Genomic DNA, 17,942 nt, shown 5'->3' with positions numbered 1-17,942 from the left:
ACACATCTGGTATCGCCGTACTCAGGAGAAGTTGGGGAATGTGTTTTGGGGTGTCATTTTACATATACCCATGCTGGGTGAGAGAAATATCTTGGTCAAATGCCAACTTTGTATAAAAAAATGGGAAAAGTTGTCTTGTCAAGATATTTCTCTCACCCAGCAAGGGTATATGTAAAATGACACCCCAAAACACATTCCCCAACTTCTCCTGAATACGGCGATACCACATGTGTGACACTTTTTTGCAGCCTAGGTGGGCAAAGGGGCCCATATTCCAAAGAGCACCTTTAGGATTTCACAGGTCATTTACCTACTTACCACACATTAGGGCCCCTGGAAAATGCCAGAGCAGTATAACTACCCCACAAGTGACCCCATTTTGGAAAGAAGACACCCCAAGGTATTCTGTGAGGGGCATGGCAAGTTCCTAGAATTTTTTATTTTTTGTCACAAGTTAGTGGAAAATGCTGCTTTTTTTTTTTTTTTTTTCATACAAAGTCTCATATTTCACTAACTTGTGACAAAAAATAAAAACTTCCATAAACTCACTATGCCCATCAGCGAATACCTTGGGGTCTCTTCTTTCCAAAATGGGGTCACTTGTGGGGTAGTTATACTGCCCTGGCATTCTAGGGGCCCAAATGTGTGGTAAGGAGTTTGAAATCAAATTCTGTAAAAAATGACCTGTGAAATCCGAAAGGTGCTCTTTGGAATATGGGCCCCTTTGCCCACCTAGGCTGCAAAAAAGTGTCACACATCTGGTATCTCCGTACTCAGGAGAAGTTGGGGAATGTGTTTTGGGGTGTCATTTTACATATACCCATGCTGGGTGAGAGAAATATCTTGGCAAAAGACAACTTTTCCCATTTTTTTATACAAAGTTGGCATTTGACCAAGATATTTCCCTCACCCAGCATGGGTATATATAAAATGACACCCCAAAACACATTCCCCACCTTCTCCTGAGTACGGAGATACCAGATGTGTGACACTTTTTTGCAGCCTAGGTGGGCAAAGGGGCCCATATTCCAAAGAGCACCTTTCGGATTTCACAGGTCATTTTTTACAGAATTTGATTTCAAACTCTTTTACCACACATTTGGGCCCCTAGAATGCCAGGGCAGTATAACCACCCCACAAGTGACCCCATTTTGGAAAGAAGAGACCCCAAGGTATTTCGTGATGGGCATAGTGAGTTCATAGAAGTTTTTATTTTTTGTCACAAGTTAGTGGAATATGAGACTTTGTAAGAAAAGAAAAAAAAAAAAAAAAAAAATCATTTTCCATTAACTTGTGACAAAAAATAAAAAGTTCTATGAACTCACTATGCCCATCAGCGAATACCTTAGGGTGTGTACTTTCCGAAATGGGGTCATTTGTGGGGTGTTTGTACTGTCAGGCCATTGTAGAACCTCAGGAAACATGACAGGTGCTCAGAAAGTCAGAGCTGCTTCAAAAAGCGGAAATTCACATTTTTGTACCATAGTTTGTAAACGCTATAACTTTTACCCAAACCATTTTTTTTTACCCAAACATTTTTTTTTTTATCAAAGACATGTAGAACAATAAATTTAGAGCAAAATTTATATATGGATCTCGTTTTTTTTGCAAAATTTTACAACTGAAAGTGAAAAATGTCATTTTTTTGCAAAAAAATCGTTAAATTTCGATTAATAACAAAAAAAGTAAAAATGTCAGCAGCAATGAAATACCACCAAATGAAAGCTCTATTAGTGAGAAGAAAAAGAGGTAAAATTCATTTGGGTGGTAAGTTGCATGACCGAGCAATAAACGGTGAAAGTAGTGTAGGTCAGAAGTGTAAAAAGTGGCCTGGTCTTTCAGGGTGTTTAAGCACTGGGGGCTGAGGTGGTTAAAAAGGACATCCCTGTGTCCATCCAGGCCCTGCGCCAGACGGAGGACAGAGAGTCTGAAAGCCGCACTGTGTGGCCTAAAACCGGACCTCTGGCCCCCCTAGGGACAGACTGCTGTGGAGGTCACAGTTAAGGGGACAGTCTGCTATGCAAGTCAGTGTTAAGGGGCAGATTTCTGTAGAGGGCACTGTTAAGGGGATGGGGTGTTGTGGAAATCACTGTTAAGGAGATGGGGTACTGTGGATGTCACTGTTAAAGGGGCAGGCTGCTGTGGAGGTCACTGTTAAGCCGGCGGGATGCTGTGGAGGTCACAGTTAAGGGGATGGTCCACTATGGAGGTCAGTGTTAAGGGCCGGGTACTGTAGAGGTCACTGTTAAGGGGGTATTAAATTAAATAGATTAAATATACCCGTGCGAAGCCAGGTCCTTCTGCTAGTTAGTTATTATATCACTGTTAAGGGGGCGAGGTGTTGTGGAGGTCCCATTTTAAGAGAACGGACCTCTGTGGAGGTCACTGTTAAAGGAGCGGGTTATTGTGGAAATCACTGTTAACGAGACGGGGTGCTGTGGAGGCCACTAATAAAGGGGCGGACGCTACGGAGGTCACTGTTAAAAGGGAGGGCGATGTGGATGTTACTGTTAAGGGGGCTGGCCGCTGTGGAGGTCACTGTTAAAGGGGCGGGGTACTGTAGATGTCACTGTTATAACATAGTACATAAGGCCGAAAAAAGACATTTGTCCATCCAGTTTGTCCTGTTATCCTGCAAGTTGATCCAGAGGAAGGCAAAAAAAAAACCTGTGAGGTAGAAGCCAATTTTCCCCACTTTAGGGGAATAAAAATTCCTTCCCGATAGTGGAAGTTGTCGATATTGTCAATATCTTTTAATAACACAGACAAACATTAAATGAAATAGATTAAATCTACCCGTGCGAAGCCGGGTCCTTCTGCTAGTTGGTTATATTTGTTGCATGAAATGACTATGGATTTTTAAGTCCAAATTCTAGTCATATTTATTACAAAGGTTCTGTCAGTTTCCATGCCACCAGGGGACTGGGGTACACTTGTGGCTTTTTTTTGCAATATTGAAAAGTTGAAATTATAAATCTGGCTAAAAAGAAGTTTTTGACAAACTTTATACCACCTATTGGTTGGCTTACTTTATGAGAGAATTGTGTGCCAACAATTTGGCACAAGGGAGGGGGAAATTACCATGGACTGACATTTTACACCAGTCTATGATATCCCCCTGCGCTGATGGAGGATGCGCCTAATTTATGATGATTTAGAGGCCTCATCATATATTAGGCACATCCTCTGGTAGTTTGTACGCCTAAACAGAAATGCATGGCAGCATGGAGCTGCCATAGATTTCTGTCTTAATTTACCCCAGAAAACTGACATAAATTAACATGTGTGCTGGCCCTTTCCCTCCCATCCAAATTCCCCTTTTCGGAAAGTGGTGGTGGTGAGAGTGGCGGTAGAAACAGCACTTGTGACAACATTTTGTCACAGTGGCATTTAAAAAGTTGTAGACATAAAAGTTGCAAACACTTTTGCGCCAGAAAAGTGGTGTGGCGGGAATGATAAATTCCCCCAAAGAATGATGGCTCTTCCCTGGTAAGCCATGGTCCCTTGGCATGCTAGGTGCAGTAGATTTTTCTAAAATTTGATGCGACAAATTTTAAGGCACAATCACATTAAGGCCTCTTTCACACTACCGTTTTTTTTTCCGTTTTGCGGTCCGTTTTTTGCGTTCCGTATACGGAACCATTCATTTCAATGGTTTCGCAAAAAAAACGGAATGTGTTCCGTATGCATTCCGTTTCCGTATTTCCGTTGAAAGATAGAACATGTCCTATATTTGGCCGCAAATCACGTTCCGTGGCTCCATTAAAGTCAATGGGTCCGCAAAAAAAACTGAACACATACGGAAATGCATCCGTATGTCTTCCTTTTCCGTTCCGTTTTTTGCTGAACCATCCATTGAAAATGTTATGCCCAGCCCAATTTTCTCTATGTAATTACTGTATACTGTATATGCCATACGGAAAAATGGAACGGAAAAACGGAACCGAAACGGAAACACAACGGAAACAAAAAAAACAGAAAAACGGATCCGTGAAAAACGGAACGCAAAACACTGAAATGGACATACTGTAGTGTGAGAGAGGCCTAACAATGAATTTCCAGTGTATTTCATAGTTAGTTTACAAAAATTTTGGAAGTCCTATAGAGAAACCTATGGGAAAAAAACACTACAAAAAATATGCACCACAAACCTCTAAAATGTAAGGTGTAAATTTAAAGTTATGTAAAAATACAAGAAACAGAACTGGATCGCACATCCTCAATACCATGCTTTTATCTAACAGCTTCTCAGCATAATTAACATCGCTTCCCAGTGTAATTTATCTTATACCTACCCCTATGCTGCATGCTTACATGAGGCATTAGTATACAATTTTATCAAAAAGCATAGGCCACTCACCGCGACAAGGTTGCCTTTTTGAATGGGACCCTATTCTAGATTTGGCGCAGCACTGCACGGTGACCGCCGATGCACCATCCCAGCAGGCAGCGGGACCCAGCAGTCAAACAGCGCCTCCGCTGTATGACAAACCCCCCTGGCACTGGGCCCCACCAACCCAGCAGGACAGCACCAAAGCAACAATGGCCACCGTGCAGTACTGCACCATGTGAACAGGTGTTGAACTCACCCCATCATATACTCTCACCATGTGAACAGGTGTTGCACTCACCCTATCACATGCTCTCAGGAACTCCAACTGAGAGGTAGGAATATATACCTTTATACAGAAGCCTGCCAATTAAAAGCACCTGAGCTGAATGGGGAGGAGTGCTGATACCAGGAGGGGAAAGAGCAAAGATTCTACAAAACATATAAAATATAGGAAAAAGAACTGGATCGCACATCCTCAATACTATGCTTTTATCTAACTGCTTCTCAGCGCAATTTATCGTATAACTACCTCTATGCTGCATGCTGTACGTGAGGCATTAGGGTACGGTGAGTGGCCTATGCTTTTTGATAAAATTGTATACTAATGCCTCATGTAAGCATGCAGCATAGGGGTAGGTATAAGATAAATTACACTGGGAAGCGATGTTAATTATGCTGAGAAGCTGTTATTAGATAAAAGCATAGTATTGAGGATGTGCGATTCAGTTCTGTTTCTTATATTTATACACGTGAATTTAAAGTTAGTTTATAATATCTGGCCACAGTTTTTTTTTTTTTTTTGCAAAAATCAAAAACACTATTGGAGAACTCTATTTCTGAATCCAGCTTTAAATTGAAGTAAATGGAAGATGGGCTCATGGGTGGACTGGGAACTTTTAGTGGCCCTGGAAATAAACCTAAATGTGTCCCCATGTTGTCCAAATTGACAGAGGGCAAATGCAAAACAAGTAGGCAGGGACAACAGAAGTAGGCAGGACCAGTAACACCATAGTTCAGCACAAAATACTGCCTCCCCCGTTGCAGTATTTAACTCTATCCGCATCCTGAGGATGGCGATACAGTTGAGTTCAGGATGGCACCCACAACCATTAGCCAGATGCATAAGTACCTGGTGCTCCTTGCATCAATTAATGCTGAGAGCACCAGATTGGTATGTACTCAGCCAGCAGGCATGAGGCGGCTTATTGGCAACACCAGTCTTCAGTTTGCTCCTCATTTATTATCCCTTAATAAATCAGGTTTTTATTTTTGGTTTAAGTCTGACATCTAGTTTTCTTGTAAGACAGGCTCAAATTCACTAAGACAGGTCTAATTAGTATGTGCATGAAAATGTAGCACAAATTAGCTGAAATAAGGCACGTCTCCATAGAAGTAGGCAAAATGTGGCGCAACTCATCACTCAAAACAGAGGCAGAAAAGTACACCAACCCTGGAGTGGAGTAGAAATTAGACAATTTTTATGACTAAATCAGGCGCACCTACGTAAATAGGTCAGAAAATAGGCAGCATTATGTCAGTGTTATCCAATGCATTCCAGAACTGTAAGGCCCCTTGCAGACGAGCGTGTCCGGATAAGGTCCGGATGCATTGCGGCAAACCCGCGCGAGTAGGTAGCCAATTGCAGTCAGTTTTGACTGCGATTGCATTCCGTTGTTCAGTTTTTATCGCGCGGGTGCAATGCATTTTGCACGTGCGTGATAAAAAACTGAATGTGGTACCCAGACCCGAACTTCTTCACAGAAGTTCAGTTTGGGATCGGTGTTCTGTAGATTGTATTATTTCCCCTTATAACATGGTTCTAAGGGAAAATAATTGCATTCTGAATTCAGAATGCATAGTACAATAGGGCTGGAGGGGTTAAAAAAAAGAAAAACTCACCTTAATCCACTTGTTCGCGCAGCCGGCATCTCTTCTGTCTTCTTCTTTTGAGGAATAGGACCTTTGACGATGTCACTGCGCTCATCACATGTTCCATCACATGATCTTTTACCATAGTGATGGATCATGTGACGGACCATGTGATGAGCGCAGTGACGTCATCAAAGGTCCTTTTCCTGTGCACAGCAAAGAAGAAGACAGAAGAGAAGTCGGCTCCGCGATCAAAAGGATTAAGGTGAGTTATATTATTTTTTAACCCCTCCAGCACTATTGTACTATGCATTCTGTATTAAGAATGCTTTTATTTTCCCTTATAACCATGTTATAAGGGAAAATAATAATGATCGGGTCCCCATCCCGATCGTCTCCTAGCAAACGTGCGTGAAAATCGCACAGCATCCGCACTTGCTTGCGGATGCTTGTGATTTTCACGCAGCCCCATTCACTTCTATGGGGCCTGCGTTGCATGAAAAACGCAGAATATAGAACATGCTGCGATTTTCACGCAACGCACAAGTGATGCGTGAAAATCACCGCTCGTTTGCACAGCCCCATAGAAATGAATGGGTCCGGATTCAGTGTGGGTGCAATGCGTTCACGTCACGCATTGCACCCGCGCGGAAAACTCGCTTGTGTGAAAGGGGCCTAAGGCTGGGTTCACACAGGCGAGATTTCCGCACGGGTGCAATGCGTGAGGTGAACTGGTGGGGCTGTGCACATGAGCTGTGATTTTCACACATCAGTTGTGCGTTGCGTGAAAATCGCAGCAAGCTCTATATTGTGCGTTTATCACGCAACGCAGGCACCATAGAAGTAAATGGGGCTGCGTGAAAATCGCAAGCATCCGAAAGCAAGTGCGGATGCGGTGCGATTTTCACGCATGGTTGTTAAGATGACAGTCTATTCACTGTTTTATTTTCCCTTATAACATGGTTATAAGGGATAATCATAGCATTCTTTAATACAGAATGCTTAGTAGAAGGTCAATTGAGGGTTAAAAATTTTTAAAAAATTAACTCACCTCCTCCTCGTGATCACGTAGTTGCCGATCTCTTCTTACTTCTTTAATCATGAGCTGCCGGCTAAATGACCTGTGGTGACGTCACATTACATGGTCCAATCACATGGTCCATCACCGCGGCGATGGACCATGTGATTGGACCATGTGATGAGCTCAGTGACTTCACCACAGGTCCTTTGACAGGTCCTGAAGAAAGAACAGGAGACCGGCAGCTACGCGATCAATTGGAGGAGGTGAGTTAATTTTTTTTTTTTAACCCTTAATTGAAATTGTACTAAGCATTCTGTATTAAAGAATGCTATTATTTTCCCTTATAACCATGTTATAAGAGAAAATAATTACATCTACACAACCTTGAACCCAAGCCTGAACTTCAGTGAAGAAGTTCGGGTCTGGGTACCACATTCAGTTTTTTATAGAAACTGAACGGAACGCAATTGCAGTCAAAACTGACTGCAATTGGGTACCTAGTCGCGCGGGTTTGCCGCAATGCACCCGGGACGCATCCGGAGCCAAAACGTGACACCCATGTGAACCCATCATAAATCAATATAACACCATGCAACCCAGTGAGTGCTGGGAGGTCAGAACAGGAGCTGTTACATGCGTGAGGGGCCTAAGGGTACCTGCACACAAATGCGGGTGAATGCACATAAGATTAACATGAATTTCCGTGTGGATTTATGTGCGTTTCTGCAGCATATCTGCACCAGAATCTGCTATTTCTAACAGCGATTAAATAAAGTTTTGCCGAAAATGTAACTAAAACTATTACTGCAAACATAATTGACATGCTGCGGATTTGGAAATCCGCACAGCAGGTCAATTTCCGAACAGAAAAAAATCTGCAAAGTGTACATAAAATTTGGGTAATCTCATACACTTTGCTGGTGCTGTACTACGCTGCAGTTTTTCCACAACATGTGCAGGCGGCCTTAGACGTTGTGAGATCGGTCAGGCTATTCTGGCAGCAGTTTTCTCATCATATTTGCCAGGTTGCGGCCGGATCTCCGCCGATCCCTATTATAGTTTAATGGTGCTGGACGTGAACGCTGCGGCTTCTGGCAATGCCAGATCCAGAGAGACCTGGCAGGCTGTTCCTGATCTTACAACGATAATGTAAAACTAGACTTGGGCCTCTTTCACACGACCGTATGACTTTTTCAGTGTTTTGTGGCCCGTTTTTCACGGATCCGTTCTTTTTTTTTTTTTGGCGTTTCCGTTTCTGTTCCGGTTTTTCGTATGGCATATACAGTACACGGTAATTACATAGAAAAAATTGGGCTGGGCATAACATTTTCAATAGATGGTTCCGCAAAAACGGAACGGATACAGAAGACATACGGATGCATTTCGGTATGTGTTCCGTTTTTTTTGCGGACCCATTGAATTGAATGGAGCCACGGAACGTAATTTGCGGGCAATAATAGGACATGTTCTATCTTTCATCGGAAAAAACAGAAATACGGAAACGGAATGCATACGGAGTACATTCCGTTTTTTTTTTTTGGGGGGGGGGACCATTGAAATTAATGGTACCATATACGGAATGCAAAAAACAGCCCGTAACAGCCTTAGGGTAATCTGCATGTGGGTGCAGATTAAGGCCTCTTGCACACGAACATTTTTTTTCCCGTTTACGTTCCGTTTTTGCAGATTCCATTTGCGGTCCATATGCGTATGTATTTCCGTTCCGCTGAAAGATAGAACTTTTCCTATTATTGCCCGCAAATTACGATCCGCAGCTCCATTCAAGTCAATGGTTCCGCAAAAAAAACTGAATGCATCCGTATGTCTTCCATATCCATTCTGTTTTTGTGGAACCATCTATTGAAAATGTTATGCCCAGCCCAATTTATTTATGTACTTACTGTTTAAACATTATTGTATGCTTCCGTTTCCGATCCGCAAAAAACGGATCACAAACGGAAACCAAACGGAAAAACGGAATGGAAACACTACTGAAACAAAAAAACGGATCCGCTTAAGGCTACTTTTACACTCTCATTTTGGGCAGATCCATCATGGATCTGCAAAAACGGATCAGTTACAATAATACAACCGCATGCATCCGTCATGAACGGATCCGTTTGTATTATCTGTAACATAGCCAAGACGGATCCGTCCTGAACTCCATTGAAAGTCAATGGGAGATAGATCCGTTTTCTATTGTGCCAGATTGTGTCAGAAAAAACGGATCCGTCCCCATTGACTTACATTGTGTGCCAGGCTCAGTTTCGTCAAGCGGACAGCAAAACGTTGCAGGCAGTGTTTTGGTGTCCGCCTCCAGAGCTGGAGACAAAACGGAGGCAAACTGATGCATTCTGAGCGGATCCTTTTCCATTCCGAATGCATTAGGGCAAAACTGATCAGTTTCGGACCGCTTGTGACAGCCCTGAACGGATCTCACAAACGGAAAGCTAAAACGCGAGTGAGAAAGTAGCCTAAAAATGGACCGCAAAACCATACGGTTGTGTACAAGAGGCCTAACAAACAGAAAATCTGCACACGAGCACATGCACACGAGCACAATGGCTCAGTGCCCTTATTGTGGACCGTAAACGGCCTGTCCGCAGCGAACGGGCACTGGCCTTATGCACTCAGTGGTGCAGATGCGTACCCATTGACTTGAATGGGTCCGCAATCCACAAGACAGAACTTCACCTATCTTTTGCAGAGCGGAGGCACGGATTCGCTTTCTGGTCCACGCCTCTGCACCACAAAAAGATACATGTTTTATCTTTGGCTGTATCTTGCGGATTGCGAACCCATTCAAGTCAATGGGTCCGCATCCACACCACGTAGTGCACACGGCCGGTGCCTGTGCATTGCAGACGGGCACTGAGCCATTATGCTTATGTGCATGAGCCCTAACGTTTGGATTTCTCTGCATCCACATTTGTCACTTGCAGTGTATCGTGCGGATTTGATGAGAATTTTCCACAGATCTCACCCTTGCATTGCAAACGGAGAAATCCACACAAAAAAAATCACAACCAATTCATTTGCTGCAGATTTCTAAATTTGCGCGGCAGGTCAGTTTCCACAAGTAGAGAAAAAGAAAAGTGTACATGAGATTAGTCTAATGTCATACACTTTGCTGGTACTGTATAAATCTGCGCGGAAAAACGGTGCATAATCCGCACACGTATGTGTGTCAGGGAGAGCACCCGTCCTGAACAATGGAGCACTGCCGGGGTCACATAGCATTATATATTAGATTTATGATGCTATGTAACCCTTACAGTTCTGGAATGTACAGTATTAGATAACACTGACAACATTATGTCAGCGTTATCCAATACATTCCAGAACTGTAAGGCCCCTTTCACACAGGCGTTGCGGGAAAACGTGCGGGTGCGTTACGGGAACACCCGCGAGTTTTCCGTACGAGTGCAAAACATTGTAATGCGTTTTGCACTCGCGTGAGAAAAATCGCGCGTGTTTGGTACCCAAACTTGGGATCGGTGTTCTGTAAATAGTATTATTTTCCCTTATAACATGGTTATAAGGGAAAATAATAGCATTCTGAATACAGAATGCATAGTAAAACATCGCTGGAGGGGTTAAAAAAATAAATAAATATTTTTTTAACTCACTTTAGTCCACTTGTTCGCGGCCCGGCATCTCCTTCTGGCTTCATCTTAGCTGTGCAGCAACAGGACCTGTGGTGACGTCATTTTGGTCATCACATGGTACGTCACATGATCTTTTACCATGGTAATTCACCATGGTAAAAGATCATGTGATGTACCATGTGATGACCGGAGAGACATCATCAAAGGTCCTTGACCTATAATTAATGCTCACCACAGGTCCTATTCAGTAAAGGGGACAGAAGGAGATGTCGGCATCGCGAACAAGTGGACTAAGGTGAGTTAAATGATTTATTTATTTATTTTAACCCCTCCAGCGCTGTTTTACTATGCATTCTGTATTCAGAATGCTATTATTTTCCCTTATAACCATGTTATAAGGGAAAATAATAATGATCGGGTCTCCATCCCGATCGTCTCCTAGCAACCATGCGTGAAAATCACACCGCATCCGCACTTGCTTGCGGATGCTTGCGATTTTCACGCAACCCCATTCATTTCTATGGGGCTTGCGTTACGTGAAAAAAGCACAAAGAGGAGCATGCTGCGATTTTCACGCAACGCACAAGTGATGTGTGAAAATCACTGCTCATGTGAACAGCCCCATAGAAATGAATGGGTCAGGATTCCGTGTGGATGCTGTGATTTCACCTCCCGCAACGCATCCGCGCGGAAAACTCGCTCGTGTGAAAGGGGTCTAAGGGTTACATAGCATCATAAATCAATATAATGCTATGACCCCATCAGCACTGTGAGGTCAGAACGAGTGCTGTTTGATACTCACATTGCGAGTCCGGAGTGTGGCACTCGCTCGTCTGAAAGGGTCCTTACAAATGTCAAATGTTTGCGTTCTATTAGGGGCCAGCTGTTTCGTTCCGCAAAATACAGAATGCACACTGACGTCATCCGTATTTATTGCGGACCGCAAAATACATACGGTCGTGTGCAAGAGGCCTGATGCTGAGAGCAATGTGAACTGCCTATTTGATTCTTTTAGGGCGCTGGCACACAGTGCAGTTCTGAATGTAGTTTTTATTGTAGCTAGCTGAAATTAATTAACTCTTTCCCACAATGCAGAACACCAGGGGTTAACGAGGCTGTTAAACTGGCTAAATTGAAAACTGCATCCTGAATGCATGTCAGAAATTTACTGTGCCAGCAGCCTTAGGGCTCATGCACACGACCGTATGTATTTTGCAGTCAGCTGGCTGGAACAGCTGGCCCCTAATAGAACAGTCCTACCCCTATCTGTAATGCAGACAATAATAGGACATGTTAAATTTTTTTTTTTTTTGCGGAAAGGAAATACGGAAACGGAATGCACACGGAGTAACCATTTTTTTTTGCGGACCCATTGAAATTAATGGTTCCGTATACGGTCTGCAAAACAAAAACGGAACGGACACTGAAAGAAAACACGTTTGTGTGCATGAGCCGTAAGGGTACTTTCACACTTGCGGCAGGACGGATCCGACATGCTGTTCACCATGTCGGATCCGTCGTTCAGCTATTTCGCCGTGCCGCCGCTCCGTCCCCATTGACTATAATGGGGACGGGGGCGGAGCTCCGGCGCTGCACGGCGGTGCACGGCGAAAGCCGCCGGACTAAAAAGTCGGACATGCAGGACTTTTTGGTCCGGCGGCTTTCGCCGTGCACCGCCGTGCTGCGCCGGAGCTCCGCCCCCGTCCCCATTATAGTCAATGGGGACGGAGCAGCGGTCCGGCGGCACGGCAAAATAGCGGAAGGACGGATCCGACATGGTGAACAGCATGTCGGATCCGTCCTGCCGCAAGTGTGAAAGTACCCTTAGAATCGTGGATGCAGAACTATGGTTTGGGTGCCTGGTAGTTGGTTTAACTCTTTATAAGCAATGATGTAGGTATTTAAAGTGCATGTCTTGTGATTACAATTACACTTTGGGGCACATATACTAAAGTGTTTGCGCCTGTTTTTACTCTAAAAAATGCTGTTTTAGACAGTCTTACTTTTTGTTGCATTTACTACTGAAATTGCATCTGTTTTTGAGGCTTTTGAGCCTTGTTCGACTATTTAGATTTTTTAGACTAAGGCCGAATGCACCACGGCATACCACGGACCACTCTCGGCCGTGTGCATTCGGCCTAATTCAGAAGTTTTGTAGGTGTACAATTTTTGCTTCTGAATTTGTCACAATTTCTACTCCACCCCAGTGCCAGTGTACATTTCTCCTTCTGTTTTCAGTGGTGAAGTGCAACTTTTTTGCAAAGATGTGACTTTTTTTGTGAGCAAATAAATTAGACCAGTCTAAGTGAATATGAACCTCTCTAACTGAAAAAAAAACCCACCAGAGGGCAGACTAATAAAAACACGCCTAGTCTAATTCATCAACTGCTGTATGACTTTTAATAAATACTTAGGGCTCTTTCACACCTGCGTTCTTTTCTTCTGGCATAGAGTTCCATCGTCGGGGCTCTATGCCGGAAAAATCAGGATTATCCCAATGCATTCTGAATGGAGAGAAATCCGTTCAGGATGCATCAGGATGTCTTCAGTTCAGGACCGGAACGTTTTTTGGCCGGAGAAAATACTGCAGCATGCTGCGCTTTTTGCTCCGGCCAAAAATCCTGAACACTTGCCGCAAGGCCGGATCCGGAATTAATGCCCATTGAAAGGCATTAATCCGGATCCGGCCTTAAGCTAAACGTCGTTTCGGCACATTACCGGATCCGACGTTCAGCTTTTTCTGAATGGTTACCATGGCTGCCAGGACGCTAAAGTCCTGTCTGCCATGGTAAAGTGTAGCGGGGGAGCAGCACACCCACCGTCCACGCGGCCCCTGGGGCGCCCCAGAGCGACGCCAGGGCGCCCCACGCGCATGGACCACGCGATCGCATGGATCATGCGATCCATGCGCATGGGGCGCCCCGACGCCACCCCGGAGCGCTCCGGGAGCCGCACGGGCGGCAAGCACACTGCTCCCCCACTCCCCACCACTACCATGGCAACCAGGACTTTAATAGCATCCTGGCTGCCATAGTAACACTGAACGCATTTTGAAGACTGATCAGTCTTCAAATGCTTTCAGTTCAGTTGCGGTGTTACGGATCCGGCGGGCACCTCCGGCAACGGAAGTGCACGCTGGATCCCAACAACGCAAGTGTGAAAGAGCCCTTAGTAAAACAAAGGCAGCCGAATTAAATACACCAGTCTAATTTTATGGCCAAAAATAGGTGAACTTGATAAATGTGCCCCTCTGACTTTAAGAAGATCTACTGTTCCCCAGACCCTGAACAGCTGTGTCCTGTTAGAAGAAAAGCAGAGCCATTAGCAGCAGAGCAGCCTCCAGAATGCATTTTGTGCAAGACTCTGCTTGTAATTCCATATTTGGATAAAACAGAGATGAGCTGTATGAGCCAGGGAATAAAAATAGTATGGAAGGCACAGCACAGAGTACATAACCTACACCTACCATAAAATGTGAATTCTGTCTGTGTACCTTGGCAACAATGGCTCATATAAGGTTTTAACTGTGCATGGTTCAATGAAGTGTAATTGAAAATAGTGATAGTGCTCGCCATGTGCAGATGTGACACACTAGCTCACTGATAGTGCTAGTCCTGTGTACATGTGATAGCTCACTAATAGTGCTTACCATGTACACATGTGATACCAACACCTCAGTGATAGTGCTAGCATGTACATGTGTAATACAGTAGCTCACTGATAGTGCTAGTCCTGTGTACGTGTGATAGCTCACTGATAGTGCTTACCATGTACACATGTGATACCAACACCTCAGTGATAGTGCTAGCATGTACATGTGTAATACAGTAGCTCACTGATAGTGCTAGTCCTGTGTACATGTGATAGCTCACTGGTCGTGCTAGTCCTGTGTACGTGTGATGGCTCACTAATAGTGCTTACCATGTACACATGTGATACCAACACCTCAGTGATAGTGCTAACATGTAAATGTGTAATACAGTAGCTCACTGGTCGTGCTAGTCCTGTGTACGTGTGATGGCTCACTAATAGTGCTAGTCCTGTGTACATGTGATGGCTCACTAATAGTGGTTACCCTGTACACGTGATACAGCAGCTCAGTGATAGTGCTAACATGTAAATGTGTAATACAGTAGCTCACTAATAGTGCTAGTCCTGTGTACATGTGATGGCTCACTAATAGTGGTTACCATGTACACATGTGATACCAACACCTCAGTGATAGTGCTAGCATGTACATGTGTAATACAGTAGCTCACTGATAGTGCTAGTCCTGTGTGCATGTGATAGCTCACTGGTCGTGCTAGTCCTGTGTACGTGTGATGGCTCACTAATAGTGCTTACCATGTACACATGTGATACCAACACCTCAGTGATAGTGCTAACATGTACATGTGTAATACAGTAGCTCACTGATAGTGCTAGTCCTGTGTACATGTGATAGCTCACTGGTCGTGCTAGTCCTGTGTACGTGTGATGGCTCACTAATAGTGCTTACCATGTACACAAGTGATACCAACACCTCAGTGATAGTGCTAACATGTAAATGTGTAATACAGTAGCTCACTGGTGGTGCTAGTCCTGTGTACGTGTGATGGCTCACTAATAGTGCTAGTCCTGTGTACATGTGATGGCTCACTAATAGTGGTTACCTTGTACACGTGATACAGCAGCTCAGTGATAGTGCTAACATGTAAATGTGTAATACAGTAGCTCACTGGTCATGCTAGTCCTGTGTACATGTGATGGCTCACTAATAGTGGTTACCATGTACACATGTGATACCAACACCTCAGTGATAGTGCTAACATGTAAATGTGTAATACAGTAGCTCACTGGTCATGCTAGTCCTGTGTACGTGTGATGGCTCACTAATAGTGCTTACCATGTACACATGTGATACCAACACCTCAGTGATAGTGCTAGCATGTACATGTGTAATACAGTAGCTCACTGATAGTGCTAGTCCTGTGTACATGTGATAGCTCACTGGTCGTGCTAGTCCTGTGTACGTGTGATGGCTCACTAATAGTGCTTACCATGTACACATGTGATACCAACACCTCAGTGATAGTGCTAACATGTAAATGTGTAATACAGTAGCTCACTGGTCGTGCTAGTCCTGTGTACGTGTGATGGCTCACTAATAGTGCTAGTCCTGTGTACATGTGATGGCTCACTAATAGTGGTTACCTTGTACACGTGATACAGCAGCTCAGTGATAGTGCTAACATGTAAATGTGTAATACAGTAGCTCACTGGTCATGCTAGTCCTGTGTACATGTGATGGCTCACTAATAGTGGTTACCATGTACACATGTGATACCAACAACTTAGTGATAGTGCTAACATGTAAATGTGTAATACAGTAGCTCACTGGTCATGCTAGTCCTGTGTACGTGTGATGGCTCACTAATAGTGCTTACCATGTACACATGTGATACCAACACCTCAGTGATAGTGCTAACATGTAAATGTGTAATACAGTAGCTCACTAATAGTGCTAGTCCTGTGTACGTGTGATGGCTCACTAATAGTGGTTACCATGTACACGTGATACAGCAGCTCAGTGATAGTGCTAACATGTAAATGTGTAATACAGTAGCTCACTGGTAGTGCTAGTCCTGTGTACATGTGATGGCTCACTAATAGTGCTTACCATGTACACATGTGATACAACAGCTCCTGTGCACTTGTAATATAATAGCTCACTGATAGTGCTCAAGACCCCACAATTAGGCATTTATTGCATATCCAGTCAATACATCGTTACCACGGGAATAGCCCTGGTTTTGGCACAGCTGGCAGCCTAGCTCAGGAGAGTGAACTTGCAGTGAGTGTGACCCGTGCACTTGGTACAGAAGCTTAGAGACGGGCGCAGCAGTGGTCACAAAGGCCATAACCGTGAGGGGTGCAGGTGCAGCTTCTGGGGTTAGTGGTTGTCATATACAGCTGGGGGACACACACACAGACAAAAAAACTGAAAGTTTCGTACACGTAACGTCTTTGCTGTCGGTGAAGGGGAGGAAGGTGGAGAGTCCGACTGAGAGATCCTCGGTCTCGTGTAATCCTTTGATCGGCTGTATAAGGATGACATCCTGCTTCCTGGACTCTGGCTGAATCGATTGTTTCCCGATGACTTGGTCCCAAGTTCACTGGCCACAGTGCAGCAGTCTCCTTACTACATCCAATGTGCACTGGGGGCTGCAGTCTCCAGTTGTAGCAGTGAGGATGAGAGAATCACAGGACAAGATGCTTTCTTGGTCTGACACTCACATATCTTTGCTAAATCTTTACACCCTTTGTCTTGTTTCTTTTCCCTTGAACACACAGTCCTTGTTCCTCCCACTTGAGATCCACATGTCCTTCTAGAGGTAATTGAGCTCTCGCTTCTTGCTGCTTCTGGAGTTCAATGAACTCGCTCTCCCCCCTCCCACCTACTGACAGTGTTCTACAGTGAACATTACACAGCACACTATACTTGTTCCTTCCGTTCAATATGTTCTTCACTTACACTATATGGACACCTACACATTACACCTACAGAAACTTTATGTCATCTCATTCTAAATCCATAGGCATTAATATGGATTTGGTCCCCTCTTAGGGTTAAAACAGCTGGATGAGAGGACCTGGCTTGCAGTCTCTGTTCTTGGTCATCACAAAGGTGTTCGATAGGGTTGAGGTCAGGGCTCTGTATTGGGCAGTCAAGACCTTCCACACCAAACCTACCCAACCATGCCTTTATAAAGCTTGCTTTGTCTATGATGGCACAGTCATGCTGGAACAGAAAAGGGCCTTTCCCAGATTGTTCCCACAGCTGGATACATACAGTTGTCCAAAATGTCTTACTCTGCTGAAGCATTAAGATATTCTTCCAGTGGAACTAACGTTCCTAGGCCAACCCCTGCAAAAAACAACCCCATAGCATTATCCCTCCTCTTCAAACTTTACAGATAGCAGAGTGCAGTCAGGTAATGTTCTCCTGGTACTTACAGACATATCTATCTGACTGCCAGATAAAGAAGCATGATTCATCACTCTATAGAACACGTTTCCACTGCTCCATAGTTCAGTGGTGGTGTGCTTTACACCAGTCAGTCTGACACTT

At 44.2% G+C, this 17,942-nt stretch overlaps 1 protein-coding gene across 2 annotated transcripts in view; it reads right to left on the bottom strand.

Moving 5' to 3' along the window:
- PPP1R12B (protein phosphatase 1 regulatory subunit 12B) overlaps nt 1-17,942 on the bottom strand; it is a 102,331-nt gene that overhangs the window by 62,565 nt on the left and 21,824 nt on the right. The window contains exon 1 of one of the 2 annotated variants that reach the window (XM_040424065.1): nt 16,827-17,204. The exons of the other annotated variant lie outside the window; for it this stretch is intronic. Coding sequence (XP_040279999.1) covers nt 16,827-16,928 — 102 coding nt within the window. The 5' untranslated portion in view covers nt 16,929-17,204. Of the gene's footprint in view, nt 1-16,826; nt 17,205-17,942 lie in introns of those variants that run through there. 2 annotated transcript variants of the gene reach the window in all.

Source organism: Bufo bufo, chromosome 3 (assembly GCF_905171765.1).
Source record: "Bufo bufo chromosome 3, aBufBuf1.1, whole genome shotgun sequence".
Classification (NCBI taxonomy): Eukaryota; Metazoa; Chordata; class Amphibia; order Anura; family Bufonidae; genus Bufo; species Bufo bufo.
Note: the sequence above shows the minus strand (reverse complement) of the source record. Positions and strands in the feature narration are given on the sequence as shown.